Source organism: Canis aureus, chromosome 6 (genome assembly GCF_053574225.1).
Source record: "Canis aureus isolate CA01 chromosome 6, VMU_Caureus_v.1.0, whole genome shotgun sequence".
NCBI lineage: Eukaryota > Metazoa > Chordata > Mammalia > Carnivora > Canidae > Canis > Canis aureus.
The window spans coordinates 78076409-78096147 of NC_135616.1; the positions used below are offsets into that span (position 1 = coordinate 78076409).

Sequence of the window (19739 nt, forward strand, 5' to 3'; positions counted from 1 at the left end):
TCCTAATGTTATCATCTAAAATATGTTTACAGAGGTCAGAAGAGCTACGCCTGTCCTCCTCTTTGCAAAGAGGTGATGACATCAAGAGGGTATGACACAAGCTTAAGTTTAGTTAGTAGATTTAAGTTGGTTTGGAGTTTTATCCACCAGGTATGATCTTCTGACCCCTCAGTTTTACAACTTTCCACTCTCTGTGCTGCATAGCACCTCTCCACTTCTGAGTTAATCATTTCTTTGCCATTATCTGCCAGGAGTTCTTATCTCTTTTGCTGTCACTTTATAACAGGGTCCTCTTATCAACTAGCATAGAGTCATGTGATACATCTAAGCCTATCAAAAGTTTCCATTCTTCTGATTAGAAACCATCATGTAACTGGATACATGGTTTACAGCAGGCCACTAATGCTGGAAAAAGTACAGAGTCCAGGGAAAGACTTACTTGTAACTTTTTGAATTCTTAGATTTCTTTTTTTTTTTTTTTGCTACTTTTTTAACTTTCACTAAAGGTTACTGTAGTCTTGTGTGACCTCCCAAGGGCTACAAAATTTGACAAGCTGCACTTTTTCTTATACTCAATGATTTCTGCGTTAAACCAAAGGATCACCTATAATTTTACTAAGAATGTCTTCTAATTCGGATACTGGAAATTTGCAAGATTCTCTGAAGCACGGACTTACACCTATTGGTAAGTAGGAATTGCTCTATTTATCATCCATTTATTATTCTGCTACTACATTAATTCAAGTAATTTAAACTCATTGATGTATTTAGTACTATAAGCCATTGCTTCTCTTGTCTATTAAAAGCACATAAGCCCATGTATGTATCACACATTTATCTTTTTTTAAAAGATTTTATTTATTTATTCATGAGACACACACACACACACACACACACACACAGAGGCAGAGATACAGGCAGAGGCAGAAGCAGGCTCCATGCAAGGAGCCCAAGATGGGACCGGATCCCGGGACTCCAGGATCACGCCCCGGGCCAAAGGCAGGCACCAAACCACTGAGCCACCCAGGGATCCCCCATTTATCTTGCTTAAAGTTAAAAAAAAGCAAATGGGTATTTCAATATTATTCATTATATCCACTGTTTTTGGACGTCCATTCATTAGTCTCTAACAGAAACAAAAATGCATAATATATATATTTCATCACTAATATTTTCTGATAATTTCTAATCAGAGATAATAAGCTACAATTTGAACAACTTGAAACGAGCTAACCATATGGAGGCATCATTGATCAAACGTTAACAAATAGCTTCAGATATTTGTAAAGCCTCAAGCCATACCACGCTATGGTGTCTCATTGATTGCAGACACTATAGAGTATCTTTTGTTTTTCTGATAAATAAAAGCCACGCAAAATCCACGTATTTTCAATATATGTATTTAATAAATAAATATATATGGAAATATATATGTATGTATATGCATGTGCACACACACACACCATCGTTAAGGATTAGAATTTAAGGGTTATTATCTGTTTCTCGAAATAATGGGCGTGGGTTGCTTTTATAAATGGAGGTAAATAAAGCTAATTTTCATTTCTAAGAAGAATAAAAAATATTAGTGTTACAGCAAGGATACATTCAATTAATCCTAAAAGTAAAGGACTAAAAGGAAGTGATTTCCAGTGGCCTGTAATTAATAGTCAGCTGGCAGTCAAGCCCTCCTTCCTTTCCCTTAGCGTTGGAAGGGCCTGTGCCCCTTCCTGTAGCACTTTCTTGGGCTTTGGAACTGGAATTTCCCTGCGAATTCGCAGGGGCCTGTCAGGAGCTCCCGAGTTCCAGCTCCGCTGCTGAAACAAGAAGCCAAATCAAGGCTTGGGCTTTTCCTCCTTCTCCCTTGATAACCAGCTGACTCCACTGAGTGCAGAGATTGCTTTTTTATGGGCCACTACACCCTATAGTATATCCATTGAGGAAATGGTAACTCCCCCCACCCACCCCCCAAAAAATCTGTACTTACGAAAAAGAAAACACGAGGAAAGCAATCAGAGCGCAACAGAGAATCGGCTGCTCTGCAGATAAAAAGGAAATACGAGCACGAGCAGGTGAAAGAGAAACCCGAAGCATCTCAGATCTTTCTCGCCCGCAAACCCGCCGCGCGCGCTCACGGCCACCCCCTCCCGGCGGGACTGGCGGCGCGTTCCCGGGGCGAGAGCGCGCTGGAGCCGGGCGGGGGGGGCCTGGGGCTGCGGGGGGTCTGCGGGGGGCTTGTGGGGCGGGGCCTGGGGCCTGCGGGGGCTCGGCGGGGGCGGGGCCTGGGGGGGGTCTGCGGGGGGCTTGTGGGGCGGGGCCTGGGGCCTGCGGAGGGGTCTGCGGGGGGGCTTGTGGGGCGGGGCCTGAGGCCTGCCGGGGCGGGGCCTGGGGGCGGTCTGCGGGGGGCTTGTGGGGCGGGGCATAGAGCCTGAGGGGGTGGGGCCTGAGGGGGGGCTAGTGGGGCGGGGCCTGCGGAGGCGGGGCCTGGGGCTGCGGGGGGTAGTGGGGCGGGGCCTGGGACCTGCGGGGGGTCTGCGGGGGGGCTTGTGGGGCGGGGCCTGAGGCCTGCCGGGGCGGGGCCTGGGGGCGGTCTGCGGGGGGCTTGTGGGGCGGGGCATAGAGCCTGAGGGGGTGGGGCCTGAGGGGGGGCTAGTGGGGCGGGGCCTGCGGAGGCGGGGCCTGGGGCTGCGGGGGGTAGTGGGGCGGGGCCTGGGACCTGCGGGGGGGTCTGCGGGGGCGGGGCCTGGGGCTGCGGGGGGCTTGTGGGGCGGGGCCTGGGGGTTGCGGGGGCGGGACCTGCGGGGGGGCTAGTGGGGTGGGGCCTGGGGCCTGCGGAGGCGGGGCCTGGGGCTGCGGGGGGGGTAGTGGGGCGGGGCCTGGGGGCTGCGGGGTTGGAGCCTGGGGCTGCGCGGGGGGGTGGGGCCTGCGAGAGGGCTTGTGGGGCGGAGCCTGGGGAGCTGCGGGGCGGGGCCTGGAGGGCTGCACGGGGGGAGGGGCCTGGGGGCTGCGGGTGGGGGGGGTCTGAGGGGCGGGGAGGGGGGCGCGGGGCCTGGGGGGCTGCGGGGCGGGGCTGGGGATCCCGAGGTGGCGCATCTGGTGGAGTTCCGCCGACTCCCCCCCCCTCCCCCCCCGGAGCTGCGGCGACCCGCGGAGGGCGACCCCGCCCCCGTCTCCGCGCAGCGTCCCAGGCACCGCGCGGGGCCCCAGGCCGCGGGGCCCGCTGAGGACGGAGGGCGGTGCGCCCCGGGCGCGCGGAGGGCTGCAACCCACGGGCGTGGGGCGTCCGGGTCCCAGAGGGCCAGAACCTGCGCGACGTGGGCCCCCCCAGGGCCTGCTAAGTTCCGGGGGTGCGGCGCTCGGCGAGGCGACCCCCAAACCCTAAAGCTCCCGGCACTTCCCGGCCAGGTCCCGGGACGAGCAGATCCCAGCCAATTTTCCGGTCAAAGAAACCTCCTTCCGGAGCTGGTGCTCGGCCGGGCCGGTCCAGACCCCGCGCTCTCCCTCTCCCAGTACCTGGGATTCCATCTGCGCCCGGGGTGGCCCCCAAGGTCATTCCTGGGGGCTTCTTGGCCAGACCAGGCACCCAACGGGCTGCCATAGAAAGGGGACGTTGTGAGCCCTCAGTCTGAACAGTTGGGACTGACCCCGGCCCTAAGAGGAATTGCCTCTTGGATTCTGACTGGCCAGGGCAGGCCCGGCGACAGGAATCCGCAGGTGCAGCTGTAGAGGGTGCCCGTCTCGCCGGTCTCTGCAGTGGCACTGAGGTGGCCCATCAGGATGGCGTGGGGAGGGGTTCACAAGACCGAGGCCAAGGCAGGTAGAGATCACTCAGGGTTCCCCACTCCACATTAATTCAGTTGTGTTGTACTAACAAATGTGCCTCTGTGCTGTCTCTGTGGGTCCTGGGTGGCCATGACATTCTCCTTCTCTGCGCACTGGTGGTTCCATGAAAACTGTGTACAGATGTCTGTACTCCTACAGAAAAGTGGGAATAAGACACCATTGCTCCCTCTGCCTACCTGCAAGATAGTCACAGTGTGGTGTAAAAGCAGCAGACTTCGGGTTATAACCAGATTGTTCCCTTAAAGTTAACTAGTTCTGGGACATTGTCCAAGTTCTTGGTTTCTGGCTTAGGTGGGTTTTTTTTTTTTCTTTTTCCCAAATGGGGCAATTTCACTGATGATATACAGTAGTAACATAAGAGAGCACAAGAGAGAAACAGAAAAAGAAAGAATAAAGTATTTGTCCATATTAACAAAAGAGCCAAATCTGAACGGCCTGAAAAATAACAAGTATTTAATGACTCTTCTGCAACGTGCTCAACATTATTGCTTTGATTTGTATTAAATTCACGTAATTCTTCAGATTAAGTGCATTTATGGACATTATACCCATTCAGGATGCTGTTGTATAATGTCCACAGGAAGTTGCGTCTGCATAGTTAGGAGTACATGATACACAATGCAAACACTCTTGAGACACTGTATAAAGTTGGTTATCTAGTCCTCTTAGCACTCTCAGAATCTGATTTTATTCCAGCAATAACCTCCAGTAAGCTCTGTGCCCATACTGATCTCTGAAAGTAGACATCATGCGGTAGAAAATGCCTGTTATGCCACCCCAAACTCTGGCCGGCTTTATTTGCAGTGCTGTTAGGAACCTCGGTCACCCAAATCCATGTTCTGATTCTTGCTGCTGGGCTTAGGCAGCCGGTTCCCTCCAGGAAGCTAAACTCTGATGCCTCTTCTCCTTCCCTGCCTCAGCCCAACTCCAACAGGGTGCTTCCCAAACTCTCCTTGCTGACCTTGATCTACAAGTTCTAACTGGAGCCAAAGGATTTCCTTAACATCACTTCTAATAAACCAAGAGAGACTTATGGAGGCAGAGAGGAGAGAGGGGCTTGGTAGAGCTTTTTTTCTTTTACTTAACGCCTCTCCCAAGACACAACGTCTAGGGTTATCTTAAATTCAGCCTTGAACTTGAGATGAGCTAGAGAAGGGCTCTGGGACAGACTCCCCCCTGAAGGCCCAGCTTCCCCAAGCACTTCCAGGGATGCTTTATGCAGGGCAGGAGTCAGACATCTTGCTCCTGAAGACTAGAACCTACCTCAGGATAAAGCTACTGCTTCGGGTTTCACTGCCCCACTCTCTACCTTATTGGAACAAAAACTTCTGTGAGAAATCCAGTTGGCTTCAAGGAGCTTTAGGAGTGTGGGGGCCTTGATGTTTGGGAAGGCCCCAAGGGAAGAGTTGAAATATAACCAGCGTGAGCTTGAGAGGTTAGGCCTGGAAGAACCAGGTGGACTCAACCTGACCAAATTATTAAAGGCTGCCTCTTTTTAGTCTTTTGGGAAGCTCTGATATGAGTGTTTTTACGTAATAAGTAAGAAAAGACACACTTAACTTTTAAACTTCAAATAATCTGAATACAGGTGAACAGCAGCAGTTTGGTGAGCAGTTTTTTTTTGTTTTTTTTGTTTTTTTTTTTGGTGAGCAGTTTTATCTGAGGGTGTAATTAAGTCCCTAAGGACTATGTCAAGCGCTGCAGTTAAATTAGCAAGTACTTCCCCCTGGAAGGATCTTATTTTAAATCGTTCTAGAATGGTTAGCGATTCCCTCCCTAGTTATTTTCCTTGCAGAAAGAGGAGTGTGGCTAAAGTTAGAGGAAAAGAGATGAATATAGAGGAGAACTGATATTTATTAACAGAATGATATGTTGCTTTACCGGCACTGTCTCATGCGATTATAAAGTTTGTTGACAATTTTACTGATGACAAAAGTGAATCAGAAAGGTCACGTGATTTGCCCAACATCACTTGCCCTGTCAGGGGAGTGAACTATAAACGGAGTTCGTGGATGTGATTCTGAAATCCATGCTCTTTCCTCAAAGTTGTGATGATTTGCCTTTGTTGACATAAAGGAATTATGATTAAAAACAATGTTTATCTACTCAGACTTTCTTCCAAAAGGCATCTTGGGTTTAAGAAGACGGTTTCGGAATTGGCTCTTTATCTTTCTTTTCATTGCACCGTGGAACTCAGATCCCAGCAGAATTCAGAAGGGTGGGATGGGGAGAGACGTAGGGGGCAGGGTGGAGCAGGGTGGGAGAAGAGAGCCTTGGGGCAGAGCTAAGCAGGTAGGAGGGCACCTTGGGTCTTGTGCTCTGGGTTCCTGGAGAGGACCTCTGGAGTCGGGGTGGGGGGGGGCGGGGAGTTTCGCTTGCAGTTATGGGCTGTATGCTGGCAACTCCACAGCCGCTGACAGACCTGGGAATTGAGAGAACATTCGGGGAGCATCTATTTGTGATGGAGTTGGTGGGTCGGAGGAGGGCAGAGAAACCACTCAAAATGATTGACCGACTTCAGAGAGAAAAGGCCCTTTTCTTACCCTGAGGGCCAAACGGGATACTCTGAGCACACACAGCCACCCCCCACCCCCCCGATTTTGGGTACTTTTGACAAACCGGGGCGTTTTCCTAGGGAGGTAGATGGTGGTCCCCGAGGCAGCGCCGGCTGCTGCAGTGGCTGCTGACCCGTGCCCCGACCTGGCCGTCCACAGCCTCGGCCCCCAAGCCCACCTGCTCCAGCGGCCACCTGCCCTGGACTGAATAGAAACCCCGTGGGAAGCCCGCACCAGGTGCCCCACACGCATCCTCAGTCTCCAGACGAGAAACCCTGGTGGTGGTGGGGGGGGGGACGGTCCCAAGCCTGTGTGATCGCGGGCCACCGCGTCCTATTCGTCACACTGGCCTTAGCTTGGGGGAGGTGCCGGCACCCCAAGCCTGCGACCGCGTAGCCCCCTCCTGGGGCCGCCTTCGCACCGCTGGCGGGAGGGCGAGCAGACCACCGCGAGCCCCCCCTTTCTTTCCGGGCCACCTGGGGTGGACAGACCCAGCTCCGCGCCCATTGATCCCAAGATCTGAAGCCCCAGCGCGGGGGCTTTCCCAAGCCCAGGGCCTCGACGGCGCTGAGCCCCTGCCCTCAGGTCCCCTGCAGTCCGGCCGGGCTCGCTGCAACGGTGGCCCTGAGGCCTCCGGGGCCCAGATCAGTTCCCAGTCCGGGTCGAGGCGGGGGCTTGGGGGGAGGGGGGAACCCTGCATGCGCCCCCTCCGACCTGCAGAACACCGCTCCCGCACTGCGTGGTCCCCAGGACCTACGGGGTGGCTCCGACAGTGGCGTCTCGCAGTTTGGAGCTGGGCTGACCCACATCTCCATTTCAATGACAGAGGAAGAGCTAGATTAGATTGGACCACCTACCCAAGGGTATTTCCCCTCGCCAGCGCCCTGCTCCAGACCGGATCTGCCCGCCCACTTCGAGAAGGGCACCCGCTACACCAAAGCGGGGCGCGCCTGGACCCCTGGGTTGGGGCAATAGTCTCCAAAGAAAATGAAGCCAAAAAGTCTACTTGGGAAGCTCTTCTTTTTTACAGAGATGCAGATTACGATAATCCAGGCCCAACCCTCCGAAAACTTCACCTTTCCTTTAGGGCAAGGGTGGGAGGTAGGTTGGGGAAAGGGGCCGGAGGAGCCCAGATCACCTGGATAATTGCTTCACCTTGTCACTCCCCCCTCAGTGAAGTTGGGACCACGATATATTGAGGTCCTCTCCTAGTGATCGTGAATCAATCCCCCTTTGGCTACCCCTAATCCACGTCTTTCCCGGGCTTGTGTGTCTAAATTGATGGCAATTTCTCCTCCTGCTCTCCCGGCTGGGGTGGATGAGGTCTCAAGTAGTTACTTACACATGTACCAGGAAAGGATCTTTTTTTTTAACTAGGCAAGACTTCTCACCTATTCAAGTTTATTTTTTCAAAGCTTTGGCCAGTACGGTGCCCCTTGGTAATTTGTAGGTCTGTGCTGAAATTTAACCCCTCTCATCAAAGTGCTCTGGCCCCCGGCTGGGGGAGCCTGGAAAGGGGAGGGTGGGGGCGGATAGGCCAGCCCCCTGGGCTCAGGAGCGCTACTCTGGAACTCTAGCTAAACTTAATTTTCAGAGAAAGGCTAAAGTGGCTTCTGATGGGATTTTGTAGTGGGAGGGGCGGAGAAAATGAGGCCGAGCCCGAGTTTTCAGTAGGCTGATAAGCTCGCTTCTCTTTCACCTCTGGCTATCCGGGCCACTTGGTGGAGACTTTTTCGGAAAGCAAAAACAAAAAACAAAATCTAGGTTTACTTCTGAGGCTGAGAGTTAGACACATGCTACGAGAAGAGTAATGATGCTGGTTTCTTAAAAACACCAAAAAGTAGCAAAGGAGGAGGCCTTTGGAAATTGTCTCCAAGAATGCAGCTGTGCGAGTGCCCCCACCCCCACCCCCGACCCGGGCGCGCGGGATGAGTGGCACTTCTACGTGGGCACCTGTATTTTCCGAGCCCAGGGCACGCGAACCAGTCCTAAAAACCCGTGCCACTGCCCGCTCCCTTTGCAGCCTGCACGCGTTAAGCGCGGGGGCCGCCGGCAGTGCCCGGGTCAGGTCAAGGGCAGGCTGCTCCCGCGCGCTCTGAGATGCAGGCGCCGGGCAGAGGCGGCGGGTGACACGCCCGCGGGTGGGGGGTGCGGGCCGGCTGAGTGGGGCGCACGGCCCCGTAACGCTGAGCCTGGATAAAATATGCCAGGACTGCGCTCCTCGGGCTCATCAAGGCTGCGGGAGCCTCCCCGAGCCATCATCCTTTATAATTGCAACCGTCAATCAATGCTTTAAGACAAAGTCAGGACCGGGAAGGACGAGCCCCGGAGACCAGCCTCGTCGGAAGGAAGGGGGAGGCGCGGGGGAGGCGAGGGGCGAGGGGCGAGAAGTTTGCCAGAAGTTGGCAGAGGGATGCGGGGACGCAATCGGGAATGCGCACCGTGGCTACGGCCGCAACCGCCTCCCCCGGCCCCCGGCCTCTGCTCGGTGGTCTGCGCCGCCAGCTAAGTCCCCCGCAGGGGGTGGGGGGGTCCCTAAATGTGCGCCCACCGAGACGCCGGGTTAAGATGCCCCTGGCTGAGCGGGGGGGCTTCGGTGTTCCAAGCCGCTCGCGGGGCTGTCGGTGGGTCGGGACAGGGACAGGCCCCGCTCCCTGCTCCCACCTCGAATGCCTCCCCCCTCTCTCCGCCACTTGGCTCTTCTTCCTCGCTGCTGCCCCTGCAACCTAGCACCATCCTCAGGGGGCCCACCCGGGGCACCTCCTCCTGTCCCCCTCCTTCCGGGAGGGTGTTGTGGGGATGTCCAGGCCCATCCCGGGTCACCGCCAGGCTGTCGGGGGGCTCCGGTGCAGCCCGGCCCAGCAGGACTGGAGGGTCAGGGCCCCAGAACATTCAAAACGAGGGGACTGAGAGGGTGGGGGCAGGATGCACTTGCAGGGTGCAAGTGAGCTTGGTGGGTGCCACCACCCCGCCCCCTGTGTCCTCCCCAGGGTAGGGGATGCTTACTGCTCCCCTAAACTCCTTGAGGAGAAAACCGCTAAAAGGTGAGTTGTGCCCTCAGTCTCTGACTAGAACGGTTCCAGGGGGAGCTTTTCCACCCTGTGCAGCGCAGACAGGGCTCTGGACGTCCCCAGGGGATCTGGGATAGGGTTGACCCTGGGGAACACTTCTCTCCCTGGAGCAGGAGGCCGGGAGCACCCACGTTTTCTCTCTGCTTGAGACCTCCTGCACTTTCCATGCCCCTTGGGTTCCCCGCCACAGCCTGGACGAGAGTCTCAGAACAATGCAAGGCGCCTGGGACCTGTCCTCTGTGATACAAGTGTGCATTACTTTTTTTAGAGGGTGGCTTTTTGAAACCGGCCCTTATGCACCCTCCCCCCTCCTCTGGTTTGGGGAGGGGATAAATGAACGTCAGCTGGCCCTTTGTCACCATCACTCCTGGTTTGGAGTGTGCGGGGTGAGACCAGACGGCCTTGGACTGAAAGGACGCTAGTAGGGTCTAAACACGCCCCTTCTGGGGCTGAAGCTGGGTTAGGAAGGTGATCACAAAGTTGGCCCTGGCTGGGTCAGGCTCTGCCTCAAGTCCAGGGGAGCATTTCACCATGCTGCAAATATACGTCAGGCCCTCTGTCTACTTTCAGCTCTCCTAACTTCTTCCTTCAGCTCTACCAACCAGAGGACTGTCCCTCTGGCACTGAGAGCCTGAAGCTTCTTCTGAGGTCCGAGAGTCTGGAGTCCCTCATAGCTGCCAGCCTGGTGTTTGTGAGGGTGCAACATAAATGTCCCCATAAGCTCTTTGACTGTAGTGAAGGGCACTCCTAAGACTTTCTAATAAACTGATTTTCAGAGTTCATCCGAATCCACAATGCACCGCACACAAACTGATTCTAGCCCTGAGAGTTAATTCCTTTCCTTTTCTGAACTATGTGCGTATTCGTATGTACATTTAATTCACGATGGTACTTAAAACAACTAGTAATATTGAAAATGGATCGACGGTGCTACTTGATACTATCACAGAAATCCCAGTGTCTCAAGGGTCACTAATTTTGGCAACTACAGCCCACTGCACTTTACAAACTCATGGACAGTCTGCCTCCTCCCAAGTCGAGACATTTTTATGAAGTTTGATGATGCCACAAAACTGAGACTTAAATAACTTAGCTTCTGAATATATATGGAAGAACAAAATGACAAAAAAAAAAAAAAAGGGAGAAAAAAGAATTTAGAGAGCCAACAGCATCTGAATTGCCAGACACCAGTGGGTGACGAACAACTCATTTCATATAAAAGTGTAGATTAATCATGGCGATGATTGGAGTGTTTTTCAATTCATCAAATACTGGACTGGGCAGTTTGAATGTGTGATCTCTAGGCCATTCAAATAGAATAAATTCAGATCTTTTGAGATTCAAATTCACCCCCTTGTGGGTGGACTCTGATAATTACCCGATCTCACAGCAGACACTGCATAGGAGGCATTTCATATGCAGTCACGAGGCTGGAAAAAAAATGTTTTTCATCTCGTTGGGATGAGATCTGAAAACTTTGAAGATGTGGCTGGGCTGGTGGCCGAAGAGCTTACATAGCAGATGGTTCTTTAAAACTTTATTAAAGTGCTGGGCCTCTGGGCCTCATGTGGATTGTCCCACCAGAGACCCCAGAATGCAAAAGAGGAAAGCCTCGCGCCCCGGTCTTTGCACTGAACGTGGAAACACGGTTCAGCAAGATTCAGGCGGTCCGCCCGCCGCCTGCGCGCTGTTGGGCGGGAGGCGGCGGAGCGATTGCGGCGGAGCCGAGGGGCTGGCGGGGCTGCTGCGGCGGGAGAGGGCGCCGGGCTCGCGGCCGCGCGGCTGAGGTCTCCTCGGGGAGCCGGGCCGCGCGGCGCCCACGGCGGGGCCCTTGCGGACCGAAGGCCGAGGGGGTCCCGGAGCCGGGAGACCCCGGGGAGCAGGCCGGCTCTTTGGAGAGGCCACCCTGGGGCCGCGGAGGGCCGGCCCCGTCTCCCCGGGGGGTCCGAGCGGGTGTCTAAGCGGCCCTGCAGCCCCCGCCCCGCGCGCACCGCCCGCGTCCCTCCCGCGTCCCCCGCGCGCACGGGAACCTCGCCGGCCCGGCCTCCCCGCCTCCGCCGCGGCGCTCAGACAGAGGTCGCCTCGCGCCCGCGGGAAGAGCCGGCCGCCCGCACATCCCCCGCCCCAGGTCAGGGTGGGGCGGGAGGGGTTAGGGCGGGCTGCCCAGCTCGGGCCGGCGCGGGGCCGGGAGCGAGCGCCTCGTCCTCATTGGCTGGCGGCCGCTGTCCGACCGAGGCCGGAACCCGCGGCCCCGCTCCCCGGCATCCCCCCCCAGCCCGGCCCTCCCCGAGCCCCGGCTTCCTTACCTCCCCTGTCCTCCCCGGCTCGCCCCTGCCCTCGGGGCTGGGAGGACCGCTCTCGGGCGCGCGGGAGGAGGACGGGGGGCAGGAGAGGGAGGTCGGAACTTCGCGCAACTCCACACTTGCGACAGCGAGCGGGAGGGACGCGGAGAGCGGGGCAGGGGCGGGGGGAGGCGAGAGGGAGCGGGGGAGCGAGGGACCCCTGGCGATCCTGAGCCACAGGGCGGGCGCGGGGGGCGGGGGGGGAGGCGCCCGAGCCGTCCGGGAGCAGCGGCAGCCGCCGCGGCAGCAGGAGCAGCGGCAGCAGGAGCAGCAGCAGCAGCAGCAGCAGCTCCGCCGCCGCCTCCACCGCCCGCGCCCCGGGCAGCTGCGCCCTCCTCGCCGCCGCCCTCGCCGAGCCAGACAGAGGCTCCGGGACGCCGACCTCGCCGCGGCGCGTCTCCCGCCGTGCGCCCCCCGGCAGCTCGCCGGCGGCTCTGGGGCTGCGGGGCTGGACGCGGCTCGCGGGTCCTGAGCGGCCGCCCCGCGAGCACCCCGGCGCCCCTCCGTCCCGCGTCCAGGTGCCGGGCCTCCGGACGGACGCCGACCCCTGCCCCGCCCGCGGCCGCCTGGTCATGCTGCCCAAAGTGGAGACGGAAGCCCTGGGACTGGCGCGGGCGCATGGGGAACAGGGGCAGATGCCGGAGAACATGCAAGGTAAGGAGGCGCCGCGCCCCGCGCCCCCGAGCTGCGCGCTGCGCTCCCGGGCCCCCCACCCCCGGCGGCCGGCGTAAAAGTTTATGGCTCTTGAACAATGCGGGGCGGAGGTTTTCCAAGCCGAACCTAATTGGCCGCTTCTAATTAAGAAAAAAGCGAGGCTCGGAGCTCTATGGCAACCCGGGGTGCGGGGGTAGGGGTGGAGGTGGGGGGGGTAGCTTCGGGCTAAGCAGACTTCAGAATAAGAAGATCCTTCTGAGAAATGGAACGTCTTCCCGGAACCCGGAGCAGGTTCTCGGTCTCTGGGCGCAGGGGGACCGGCTCCCGTGTGCAGGGGAGCGCAGGGGCAGGACGCGGTGGCCCCCAGCGCCTCGGCTCCGCGGCGCCCGAACGCGCGTGGGCACCGCCAAGAGCCCGCGCGGTCGCTGGGACGCGCCGCAATTCGGGCAACTGGGGGACCGCGCGCAGGCCCGGGGGGGGGGGGTGGTGGCGAGGCGACCCCAGGCGCGCCCTCTGCGCGAGCGTGGCCGAGGTGGTGGAGGGAGGCGCGGCCGCGGCGTGGCCTCGGGCCTCGGCTGCGGCCCGAGAGCGGGGAGGAGGATGCGGTCCTGCCTGTGTTCCCGGCTCCTCGCCGCTGACAGCGGCCGCCCCGAGCCAGCCGTGCTGGCGGAGCCGCGGCTGCAGCCCTGGAGGCCGAGCCCTTCGGAAGTTTCTCGCAGTTGCTCCGGGCCGGGGAGGGAACAATGCTAGGAAAAGTCACCGGCGCTCCTCCATCCTCGCCCCTGCCCGCGCGCAGGATGTGCGGGCCGGCGGGCCTGGGAGCACGGGGGCTTCCTGCCATCCTCCCCCAACCCCCCGGAGCCGACTTGCAAGGGCCGGGGGCGGGGGGCGGGGGGCCGAGCCCCAGCCGGGGTTGGGGTCGTGCGCCCCGCGGCGCGGGTGGGCGGCGCGCCTGCAGCGCTCGGGCCCGGGGCCCGGACGTCGCCCCGCGGGGCTGCGGCTCGGGGCTGGCGGCCGGCGGGGTCCCCGAGGCTCGCTCGAGGGCTGGCTGGCTGCTGGAGCAACCCGGCTGCCCCAAACAGGCACTGTCGCCCGCCCCTGGGGTTCCCGCGACGTGGGGACGCGGGGGACCCGGCGCCAGGGGCTCGGGCTGCGCACTCCCCGTCCGCGGCCGCGGAGGGGGACGGCCGGGGGAGACCGCCCTGGGGCGCCCGCGAGGCCGGCGCGAACTTGGGTCCAAAAGGAAAGTTTCTGCTCCTCTTTCCTGCGCGCGCGCGTTTCCGAGAGACTCGGGGAGAGACGCTCAGAGAGACGCCGCATCCAGAAGTGGGGGAGGCCGCAGTGAGGGTCGCGGGGGCGGGGGCGGGGGCAGGGAAATGCCACCGCAGTCGTGTCCTTGCAAAGTCCGGGAGGGGCGTTCTGGACGCGACCTCCCGCCCCCAGGCAGCCAGGTGGCCTTCCGCGGTGCCCGGGCGCGGGACGAGGCAGCGGCCGCTCGCTCAGCTCCGGGTTCGAAAACGGAGTGGGGAGGGAGGGCCGGGCGCGCCTGCCTCTGGGCCCCGCGGCCTGCACCCCGAGAGTGTCTGGGGACGCGGCCGTCACCCTGGCTCTGGCCTCCGCCGGGGACGCGCCCTGGTCCGAGCAGGAGGAGGACCCGCCACTGGGTTTCGGGACAGCGGAGCGCGCGCTGCTGGGGCGGGTTTCCCCGCTTGCCTCTCCGCGGCCTTGGCTTTACGAGGCCCCCCGTGTCCCCCAGTTCCTTAATTCAGGGACTCCTTTGCCCTGACGGATTCCGGGTACAGCACCTGGGAAACCGAAAGGTGCCCGGGTCTTGCACAGCGGCGAGTGCCCAGCCAGCCCCCCGGACTCTGTCTTTGTCCCAGAGGGTCCCCCGCCTCCAGGCCCGGTCCTTTTGGGGGTTGGATCCCCGCGGTGGGCACCACATCCTCCTGCACACGTTTGCCTCGCTGTGCCCCGTAGGTGCGAAGTTAGGAGTTTACTTTGTTGGGCGAAGGGGGAATAGAAAAGGACACAGAGTGCAGTTTTTCCCCCCAAGCCTAACACACGCAAGTTTGGGGGAGAGCTGGGGCTGCTCACCGAGTTCTGGAACCCTCAGCTCCTCCAAGCCCCGAGCTGCGCCAGCCCCGGGCGCGACCTCGTAGGGCAGGCTCGGCCGGGAGGACCGCGCCCAGCATCCCCGCACTTGCCTCGTTCGGAGCCCCAAGCGCCTGCTTCCACCGCAACATCTTTCACGGGGGACCCCTCCCCGTGTCCCCAAACTCGGGCTCACTCACGCGGGGTGAAGCCCCAGGCCAGGGCTCCGCGTCTCGGGAAGAGGCGTCTGGACTCGGCCGGTCGGTGCGCGACCTCAGCCTCCCGGTGGTGCCGGTGACCTCGCCTCCCCCGGGGCCCCTTCCGGAGGCCTGCAGAATCCATAAAGTGAAAAAGAACTTTATTATTATTTAAAGAAAAAAAGAAAAAAGGCACAGAAAAAGAAGGCGTCCTGGGCAAAGAGGCCGCATTACGGTGATGGAGTGGCCGGGAACTTCGGGGATGCGGTGGGGGCCACTTCTCTCTTTCCTTTTTGGTAAACAAATCAGAGGAAACTTCTGTCCGGCCGTCGGCTCCCCCTCCCCCCGGCCCCCCTCCGCCCCGCCCCCTGCAAATGCCACTGATTAACTTAAGCTGGGCCGTGCGTGTGTGCCTGTGTGTCGCCGAGCGAGGAGCGAGGGGCGAGAGGCGAGTGCACCCCGGGCTTCGCGGGACGGTGGCGGGGCGCGCGGACCTGCCCCAAGCCGCAGGTGCCTGCCGTCCGCGCTCCCAGACGGGGCCCCCGTGGGTCCCAGGAAGGGAATGGGGCGGGTGTTGGCCTGGGGTCTCCCGGCCACTGTCCTGGCCGCGCGGCTTATCCATCTTTCAGCTGCAAGGGCGCCTTGGCAGGGCTGCGTCCGGCGGAAGGCGGGCGCTGGGTCCCCTCCGCGGGCCGCGCGCGCGTCCGGAGGCCCCACCGCTGCGTAGCAGGGGTCTCGAGGTGTCGCCGGTTTGCACTGCTGATCCGCACCGTGGGAACTCTATCGCAGGGCCTGACTTGAGGGCGACGCAGGACCTGTCTACTTTGCACCAGACCCTCCTGTGCATCCTTCTCTTTATTTCTCTGTCTTCCGGGCGCCCTCCCTTCTTCTCCTCCTTTATCATTATCCTTTTTTACAGATTTTCAAATGTGGAGAGGTGAAAGTATGCAGACAGCAAGCAGCCCTGTCCATGCGGAGCTGAAGGTTTCAATTAATCCAGCAGATTGGAACGTAGGGAGCGGCGGGCTGTGGTTCCAGGGCGGCCGCTGCAGGGAGGCAGGCGCCCGGGGCTTCAGGGCGCGCGGCGAGGCTTTGCAGGTCGCAGCCGCCGGCCTGCTGAGCCAGGGCTGGCAGCCTCGGACCCCCCCGCAGGGCCGGAGCGGGTGTGCCCGTTTCCCTCCTCCGGGCGCGGGGGACACTTTGGGGTCTTGACTTCAGGAGGCTTTAAGGGGAGTTCCAGGTTGTTCCCTTTCTGCCTTTTCGCGTTTCCACCCTGATTTGCTGCCTGGGGCGGTTGTGAAAGAAGGCGTTCCACAGTGGTCAGTTTGAAATTCTTAACAACAGAAGTTGGAATTCTTTTTAAGTTTAAAAAAAAAAAAAAAACAAAAAAACAAAAAAAGAGAGAGAGAAGGAAGTGAAGTGCACGCTGGTGGAGTCCAAAAGATGTTTTATGTTCATTGCATAAAAATAGTTTTTCAGGGTGCCTAGGTGTTTTAAAAATATGTGTTTTTTATTTTATATTGTACCTGGGATGTTTGCCCACCAGTTAATTAACCAAAATGCTTTCTCACTGCAGGATTAAAACCTACCTAGTGAATTAATTAGCTATGTGTATACATTTTTTTTGTTTCAGTGTCTCAGTTTAAAATGGTGAATTACTCTTACGATGAAGATCTTGAAGAGCTCTGTCCGGTGTGTGGAGATAAAGTGTCTGGATACCATTATGGGCTCCTCACCTGTGAAAGCTGCAAGGTTTGCTTACACGTTGCTATGTGACAAATAGAAGGTTCAAAACCAAAATAAACCATTGGATTACTTTTTAGACCTAAATTTAGGCTGTCTTTTTTTGGACTCAATTAAAAATGAGAGAAAGAGTTAGTCTTAGGGAGATGATGTTTTGAAATATGTGTTTGATTTAATTCCAAAGGCAAAAAAAAAAAAAAATGTATGCTGTTTAGAAAACTTTGCCAGTCTCGTGGCTTTAAAATATTTTATGGTAGTAAAGTGATGTATCTGTAGAAAGACTTCTCTTTCTAACAGTCCTAAATATTGATTTTGCTTGACTTATATATATTTAAAGCACCGTTGTTCTTGAGAGGGAACATGACAAAGTATTTCCTAAATATATTTTAACTTCAGGGTATTCTGTGCTGCGAGTCTAAACATTTTTTATCCACAGATAAAAGTCTAAATTCTCAACCGTGTGATTTTTATCCTGATTTATTCCAAAAACAGTTTTTAAGATTTTTTGAAATTATATCATAAAGAATAAGAAACCACATCTCAGTTTATAGTAAGAGTGGCTTTCATAAATAAATTATATGACCTATTTAAATGCAAGAAGTTTTAACATGTAAAATGTACTTATATTGTTCATAATAATCTCAACCATAGATCAAGAATTTATCTTAGATCTTTTTGATATATTCCCAGTCAACTTGATACTTGGTATTTCTCAACATTTTTTAAAGTAGAAAGCTCAATTACAAGTACTTAAACCATTGCCAGGAAAAATCCCTTCATTCTCTGTAACAAAGTAAGATCGTTTCACTTTATGGCTAGTAGGATAAACATAAAGAATGTACCATCCTGGTAAAGCTGTTATTATATTATGAAGCTAACAAAATTTGTTTTTGATAAATTCTTTTGGGTGCAATACAAGAAAAGCACACTGCTAAAATTTAGCTCTCTGCTACACATGCTTTTCTTTGCCATTAGTTTCAACTTTTTTTTTTTTTTTTTACAGAGTTACAACTTGAATGTATTCCAATGGAATTATGAACACTTTCCCATTTTACTCTTTAAATCTTTTTGCTTTTAACATATCTAGTGCTGACATTTGTAAAAAAAAAAAAAAAAAAAAAAATCTGGGGTGTTTTGCTATTCAGATTTTCCACTGGCATTTTACAATGGTTTGCCACTAAAATTCTATCACACTGCTTACAAACAGTACAGATCTCCATGAGCAACTTTCTGGAATATGAAGTTAATAAGAAAACAGATTTAAAAAGATACTGGTTAATATAGAATGTGTTTTTCTCTGACTGTTGAGATGAAATGGTATGTATCCAAATCTTCCTAAGATTTGTTGTAATTCTAGGAATATAACTCCAGTACTAGAAAAATCTCCACTTTGGCCCAGTGCTGTTTTGGAGGGTTGGTCTTGTTAAAGTGTAAGACAAACCACAGAGCCACGGAAGGGCTCATTGGTTCAATGAAAAGATTTATTGGTGATTTCCTTAAAATGAAACAATGGAAGAGACGGTGTTAGATTTATAATATGTCTCACTATTTTCTCTGTTTTGTAGGGATTTTTTAAGCGAACAGTCCAAAATAATAAAAGGTACACATGTATAGAAAACCAGAACTGCCAAATTGATAAAACACAGAGAAAGCGTTGTCCTTACTGTCGATTTCAAAAATGTCTAAGTGTTGGAATGAAACTAGAAGGTAAGTTTCTTCCAAAGACTACTGCCTGTTAAAATTCTCCAAGGACATAGGATTTAAAATAACATTGTACTTCCAATATGGTAACATTATTTTCCTAGTCTTTTAACACCATGGACAATAATGTAAGATATTTTTTTATGTTTTGTCAGCAGAACAGTCTGAGGATCATTTAAACACTGGTGAAGTCTATTAGGAAAAAAACTTATAAATATTGGAGTTTCCCTTCCCCCACCTTTAAAAAATTTTTAGTTTGGGGAGCAGATGGATTTGACACTAAAAAGGCCTGGTTAGGGATCCCTGGGTGGCTCAGCGGTTGAGCGCCTGCCTTCGGCCCAGGGTGTGATCCTGGAGTCCCAGGATCGAGTCCCACATTGGTCTCCCTGCATGTAGCCTGCTTCTCCGCCTCTCTCTGTCTCTCTGTGTCTTTCATGAATAAATGAATAAAATCTTTAAAAAAATAAAAAGGCCTGGTTAGATAAAAACAAGACTAAAGCTATTCAACTGAGAACAAATTTTTAAAATTTGCAAAACTTAAAAAAAAATACGTGACATTTTCAAACCAAGGATGTTCTAGTAAAAAATCTAGTAGAAGTCTGATTTTAATCCTTTAAATTCTTCCCTTGTCACAATTGTTACTATTAATTTCATGACTCCTGGGCAAGAATTACAGCCTTTCATTGTGAAATGGAGTCTCTTGTGTGGAGAGTATCATTTTTGATAATGTGGGAAAACACGTTTCTTTTATTTTTTTTTTTAAGATAATGACGAAAGCTGCAAAATGAAGTTGAAAAGTAGGAAACATGAAAAATAATGAGCTATTAAATCAGTAACATTGGTTTGACAGGAATAAGATAGTGGTTCCCCAAAAGCCATGTTAAATTTTATGTTGTGAGAGTAGAACTGGTACTTACAATGTACAGATTGGCAGGGAGTAAAGTTATTATGTGATCACTGTAAATAATCTGTAGTTCATGGACTATTATGGTGTGTTGCTCTTTTTTAGCCTCCAGCCTACTGACTTTCCACAGATCAACTCTAGTGCAAATAAAAAATAATCAAGGATACACATCACTTATTTGCCACATACAAGCGTGCATTTTATTTGATCATTGAGGCACAGGCTATTTTTGTTTGGAGCCTTCCTGTTATGTGGCTCTCAGACTTGATAGAAATGCTCAAAAGATTTCCGGCAAATCTGCCGAAGTGCTTGTAGATTCTTTCCCAATATAAGTAGCCACTTTGGTTATGATTAGAACTGTTAACTCTGTCTTGCTTTAGGAAGAGATTGAGAACAAGATCAAGAAAGAAATGCTCATTAATTTCTTTATTACCAATCACTTTATTATTTTCCAAACAGCCAAATATTGTGGGAGATGCATACTATAGTAGGAGACTCAAAAGGTAAAATGTCAAAGAATAAATATGGGATGCCTGGATGCCTCAGTGGGTAGAGCATGGGTCTCTTGATCTCACCGAGTTGTGAGTTCAAGCCCCACACTGGGCAGGGAGCCTACTGAAAAAAACAACACACACACA

General features: G+C 54.6%; 1 protein-coding gene across 5 annotated transcripts in view; it reads left to right on the forward strand.

Moving 5' to 3' along the window:
• The first annotated feature begins 382 nt into the window (after nt 1–382).
• NR5A2 (nuclear receptor subfamily 5 group A member 2) overlaps nt 383–19739 on the forward strand; it is a 138857-nt gene continuing 119500 nt past the window's right edge. Inside the window, exons 1-5 of one of the 5 annotated variants that reach the window (XM_077902403.1) lie at nt 383–689; nt 3724–3740; nt 12346–12462; nt 16387–16505; nt 18062–18203. In XM_077902403.1, the coding sequence (XP_077758529.1) occupies nt 622–689; nt 3724–3740; nt 12346–12462; nt 16387–16505; nt 18062–18203 (463 nt within the window). In that variant the 5' untranslated portion in view covers nt 383–621. Of the gene's footprint in view, nt 690–3723; nt 3741–12306; nt 12463–12679; nt 12754–15159; nt 15264–16386; nt 16506–18061; nt 18204–19739 lie in introns of those variants that run through there. The other 4 variants (XM_077902399.1, XM_077902398.1, XM_077902402.1 and 1 more) reach the window with 4 other exon arrangements.